At 44.0% G+C, this 6000-nt stretch overlaps 1 protein-coding gene across 1 annotated transcript; it reads left to right on the top strand.

Annotated features, from left to right (window-relative positions):
• Positions 1-1150: 1150 nt before the first annotated feature.
• On the top strand, positions 1151-2170 carry LOC131408137 (mas-related G-protein coupled receptor member X2-like). The gene has a single exon (XM_058544699.1). The coding sequence runs from the start codon at positions 1166-1168 to the stop codon at positions 2168-2170; it is 1005 nt and encodes a 334-aa protein (XP_058400682.1). The 5' UTR covers positions 1151-1165.
• The last annotated feature ends 3830 nt before the right edge of the window (positions 2171-6000 follow it).

Genomic DNA, 6000 nt, shown 5'->3' with positions numbered 1-6000 from the left:
AGCCTGGCAGGGAGAGCACCAGGAAGTTAAAAACCCCAAATCTTCCTCCTCCTGCCCTCCAGTCTCCTGTCAGGGTCTCTCTTTCACTGAAAGCAACCAGGAGCCAGAGGGAAGGGAGCCCACTCAAGAGGCACAGAGATGTCTCCCCCACCCCGCCCCCAGGGCGCAGAGGAGGGCAGAGAAGGTGGAAATGAGATTTGATGGCAAATGGAGAAATCCATCTCTTCCTATAGCCTCCTGACAGTCGGTATTCCTGGGACTCTCTCTCTCTCAGAGTGATTGGTCAGTTTCTCATTGTGTCTCCTCGGTTTGTCTGTTTGTCTGATTGCTTGCACGTCTCAATCTGGTGTCATTTCTTTGGAATAATCTCTCACTATCGTCATAAATGCTGTGAGAATGGAATGTAGCTTTTTTTTTTTTTTTAAGGTAGGGGTACATAGGTATTTATAGGTATTTTAAGTTTATGATTTTGGCTGCTCTAGAAAGAAATCCATTATAAGAGTGACTGTGTCCCCCACACAGAGCTAGGCCCTGGGGACACAGCAGTGGACAGGAGAAAAGCACTTCCTGTCCTCATGAAGCTGACACCCTGGGCCATCTCTAGCCCAAGAGGCCTGGCTGTACTCACACCTGTCATAGCGAGAGGTCACATTCTCTTCATGACCCAAATCATGATCTCCTTTCTCCCTGGTGGATGGACTGCTCTCAGTCACTGAAACTGCCCATGGCTCATGCTTGGGGCTTCCGACTTCCTGCCCCCAAGAAGAGCCCATTGTCCCAGGACAGAAGGTAGGCCCAGAGTCCTGTTGTCACCCCATATAACCTGTACGGACTTTTCTCCTCCTGCCTCCCACAGACATGACATGGTCTGGGAGGTTGACTAGAGGTGTTTGGACCCTAGAACATTCCCATGTCAGCAGAGGGTCTGTGGTGCAGTAGAGAGAGGCCAGGCTTTTAGTGTCAGAGGGAACTGGGTTTGAATCCAGGTTCCAAGACTGTGTGGCCTTTGGTAAGTATCTTAATCTCTGGGAGCCTCCATTTCCCTCCTTGTAACACGAGGACAGTAGTTCCCACGTAGCGGGGTGGCCGTGAGAATCAGTGATCATACAGCAGGTGCTCACATCTTGTTTCTGTTCCCAGGGGCACCAGTGGAGGGTTTCTGAGCATGGATCCAACTGTCACAGCCTGGGGGACCGAATACACAGCAGTGAATGGAAGTGGCCAGGCTCTACCTCAAACTTGCAGCATGGAGACTGTGGTCCAGGCCTCGCTGACCTTCATCATCGCCCTGGTCGGGCTGGCAGGAAACGGGATTGTCCTGTGGCTCCTGGGCTTCCACATGCGGAGGAACGCCTTCACTGTCTACATCCTCAACCTGGCCGGAGCTGACTTCCTCTTCCTCTCCTTGCTGATTATACGTTCCCTGGTGTTACTCACCAACTTCTTCCGTTCCAGCTCCATCTCCATCCCCAAGTTTTTGACCCCTGTGTTTACTTTTGTCTACATTGTGGGCCTGAGCGTTCTCAGTGCCATTAGCACCGAGCGCTGCCTGTCGGTCCTGTGTCCCATCTGGTACCGCTGCCGCCGCCCCAGACACACGTCAGCTGTCATGTGTGCCCTGCTCTGGGCCCTGTCCCTGCTGCTGAGTGTCCTGAGAGGGGAGTACTGTGGCTTTCTATTTAGCGATGGTGACGTGGGTTGGTGTCGGGTAATTGATTTCATCTCCGCCGCGTGGCTCATTTTCTTATTTGTGCTTCTCTCCGGGTGCAGCCTGGCCCTGCCGACCAGACTGCTGTGGGGCTCCCAGCAGGTGCAGCTGACCAGGCTGTATCTGACCATCGTGCTCACAGCGCTTGTCTTCCTCTTCTGTGGCCTGCCGTTGGGCATCCACTGGTTTCTCGTATTCTGGATTCAGGGTGGTTTTGATATGTTCTCCTTACATCTTTATCTGGTTACAATGTTCCTGTCCTGTGTCAACAGCAGCACCAACCCCGTCATTTACTTCTTCGTTGGCTCCTTTAGACGGCGGCAGCGGCGGCGGCGGCAGCGGCGGCAGACCCTCAAGTTGGTTCTCCAGAGGGCTCTGCAGGACACCCCTGAGGTGGCCGAAAGTGGAGGCAGCTTTCCTCAGGAACCCCTGGAGATGTCCGGAAGCAGTGTGGTGTCCTGATTCAGTCTCTGCTTCGGTCAGACCACTGTGGCTGTGAGGGCCCGCTTTGTCCCTATCAGTTTGGGAGGTTTTCTTGACTTCTCTCAGTCTCTGGGCTCCTGATCTGAAAACAGTGAGGATAACAATCCTCCTCGTGAGGATTCAGTGAGATGGCGCAGCCTCTCCAGGACTGCCCCACCCAGGACCTTCACCCCATCCCCACGGGAGCTTCGCGAACTCTGGGGGCCAGGACTGCTCTCACTTTTGAAAAACCCCACCTTCAGCAGAGGCTGAAAGCAGTGCAGGAAAAGTCTAAATTTCTCTGGTCACTGCACTTGGTAAGGACTAAAAGAACATTCCATTTTTGACAAGTTTTTGTGGTCACTTTCCTACCATCTGTCTCGGTAAGATTAAAACAAAGTTTCATCTAATCTCAAAGAGCAGTCTTCTTTGATTTTGGCAGGCCTTAGAGTGTCTCCCCAGCTTAATAAATGTTTATGGAATAAAGGGCTTGATGAATGAATCAATGATGAACTTTGAAGTCAAACATGTGCTAAATCTCCATTTACCAGATTTGAGTTGCTGTCTTTAAGTTTATTGCTTTCATCATTTTCAACTTTTGCAAGCACGAGGTAAAGTTTTATGACCAGATAAGTCAACGTCAAAGCATAGTTAAGGTTTGAGGTAGGTGATCTTCCCATGCTTTCCTTTCACTTGTCCTCCAGTAGAATCCACGTGCACCCCTCCTCATTCCCTCCACTTTGCCTTTGCCCTGGCTCTCCCTCTCTGGGGGCTCATCCTTCACGGCAGCTTTCCAATGGCTCTTAACTAGCCTCCACGTGCTCTGAGGACAGATCTACGTCAGATTCACCTTTTTCTCCAAAGAACTCACAACACTGATTTTATTCATCTAATCACACAAAAACATTTTTAAGTTACATGTTCTGTAAAAACAATATATTAGGTTTACATATTCCATTTTGTAATTTTTTTTGGTGGAGGTATAATTAAGAGAGAGTGACTGCACGGCTTCTAATTGTACAGTTTGATCAGTTTGGGGAATAAATACACCACGTGACTCCAACTCCAGTCACGAAATAATACATTTTCATCACCTCAGAAAGTTCCCTCATATCCCTCCCACTCATGCCTCCTGCCCCAGAGGCAACTATTTTTCCTACTTCTGTCACCAAAGATTAGTTTGCCTGACTTTTGGCTTCATAGATTTCAGATCACACAATGTACTATTTTGTTCCCTCCCCTCTTCCACTCAGCGTGACGTTCGGGGATTTACCCACTTCAGTGCGTTATTTGTGCTTCTCTCTGGCTCCAGCTTGTCTCTTTTAGAAAGCTGAGTACTATTTCATTGTTTGAATGTACCACAGTGTATTTTCATATTGATAGATGTATATGTAATATTCCATTTTTGGCTGTTGTGAATAAAGCTGCTGTAAGCATTCTTATTCAAGTCTTTTTCTGGACGTATGTTTTCATTTCTCTTGGATAAATAACCTAAAGTGAAATTGCTGGGTCATAGGAAGGAAGATGTACACTTAACTCACTGAGAAATTGCCAAATTCTTTTCTAAAGTGTTTGTGCTGTTTCGCATTCCCATCAGCAGCGTATGAAACTTCCTGTTTCTCCACATGCTCCCCAACAAGCGTGGTATTGCCAGCCTTTTGAATTTGAGTCATTCTACTGAGTGTGAAGTGGTATCTCCATGTGTTTTCATTTGCATTTCCCAAATGACTTATGAAATTGTGCATCTCTTCATGTGCTTATTGGCTCTTGTATTTTTTTTGAAGTGTCTAAGTTTTGCCCATTTTTGCTAGGTGTTTCCCCTTTTAATTATTTATTCGTAGGAGTTTTTACATGTGCTGAATGAGTCCTTTGTTAGTTATGTATATTATAAGTATTTATCCAGTTGGTGGTTTGCCTATTCATTTTTAATAGATTTTATATTTTCGAGCACTTTTAGATTCATAGAAAAATTGCACGGAAAGTACAGAGGGTTCCCATATCCTCCCTCTCCCCATCCCCACTCTTCCCCACAGTTTCTCCTATTACTAACGCCTTCCATTAAAGTGGCGCATTTATTAAAACTGACACACAAATATGGATACACTGTTATAAACTGAAGTCATAGTTTACATTAAGTTTCACTTGTGTTTTATAGTTTAATGGGCTTGACAAACGCAGAATATCATGCATCTACCATTACAGTATCGTACAGAATAGATTCTCTATCCCCAAAATGAATTGTATATGTAGGTATAGATTTTCTTTTTTTTTGTATTTATCCTGCTTGGTGTTCTCTGAGCTACCTGTATCTGTGTTTGGTGCCTGCCAAGAATGTGGAATATTCTTGACCATCAGTAATTCAAATATTTCTTCCGTTTCTTCCTGTCTTTCTTCTCCTTCTGATATTCCCACTACATGTATGTAACACATTTTGTAATCATCCCACAGCTCTAGAGCATTCTATTCTGTTTTCCTCAGTCTTTTTTCTCTTTGCTTCAGTTTGGGAGGTTTCTATTAACATATCTTGAGGTTCACTGATTCTTTCAAAGGCTGTATCTGGTCCTCTGATGAGCCCAGCAAAGGTAGTCTTCATTTCTGTTACAATGTTTTTATTTCTAGCATTTCCTTTCTTGGAGTTTCCATCTCTCTGCTTATATTGTCCATCTGCTCTTCCATATTGTCCACTTTTCCCATCAGAATCCTTAGCATATTCGTCACAGTTATTTTAAATACCCAATCTGATAATTCCAAATTCTTGGCCATATCCTAAATTCTTTACATCTTGTTTGGGCAGGCAATTGATTCTGTTGTTAATACTGACAAATTAAAAAATAGAAATATGATCCTCAACAAAATATTGGCAAACCGAATACAGCAATACATTAAAAAGATCATACACCATGACCAAGTGGGATTTATACCAGGGACTCAGGAATGGTTCAACATCTGCAAATCAATCAATGTGATACGCCACAGCAATAAAATGAGGAATAAAAACCACATGATCAGCTCAATAGACGCAGAGAAAGCGTTTGACAAGATCCAACATCCATTTATGGTAAAAACTCTCAATAAAGTAGCTATAGAAGAAAAGTACCTCAGCGTAATAAAGGCCATATATGACAAACCCACAGCCAACATCATACTCAATGGGAAAAAACTGAAAGCCATCCCTCTGAGAACAGGAACAAGACAAGTGTGCCCACTCTCGCCACTCTTACTCAACAAAGTACTGGAGGTTTTAGCCAGAGCAATTAGGCAAGAAAGGGAAATAAAAGGTGTGCAAATTCACAAGGAAGAAGCGAAACTTGCTGTTTGCAGACGACGTGATTCTATATTTAGAAAACCCTAAAGAATCCATTGGAAAACTATTAGAAATAATCAACAACTACAGCAAAGTTGCAGGGTACAAAATCAACTTACAAAAGTCAGTTGCATTCCTATACTCTAATAACGAACTAACAGAAAGAGAACTCAAGAATACAATCCCATTTACAACTGCAACAAACAGAATAAAATATCTAGGACTAAATTTAACCAAAGAGGTGAGAGACCTATACACTGAAAACTGTAAGACATTATTGAAAGAAATCGATGATGACATAAATAAATGGAAAGATATTCCATGCACATGGATTGGAAGAATAGACATAGTTAAAATGTCCATATTATCCAAAGCAATCTACAGATTCAATGCAACCGCAATCAGAATCCCAATGACATTCTTCACAGAAATAGAACAAAGAACCCTAAAATTCATATGGGGCCAAAAATACTCCAAATACCTAAAGCAATCCTGAGAAAAAAGAACAAAGCTGGAGGCATCACAA

Source organism: Diceros bicornis, chromosome 7 (genome assembly GCF_020826845.1).
Source record: "Diceros bicornis minor isolate mBicDic1 chromosome 7, mDicBic1.mat.cur, whole genome shotgun sequence".
Classification (NCBI taxonomy): domain Eukaryota; kingdom Metazoa; phylum Chordata; class Mammalia; order Perissodactyla; family Rhinocerotidae; genus Diceros; species Diceros bicornis.
Note: the sequence above shows the minus strand (reverse complement) of the source record. Positions and strands in the feature narration are given on the sequence as shown.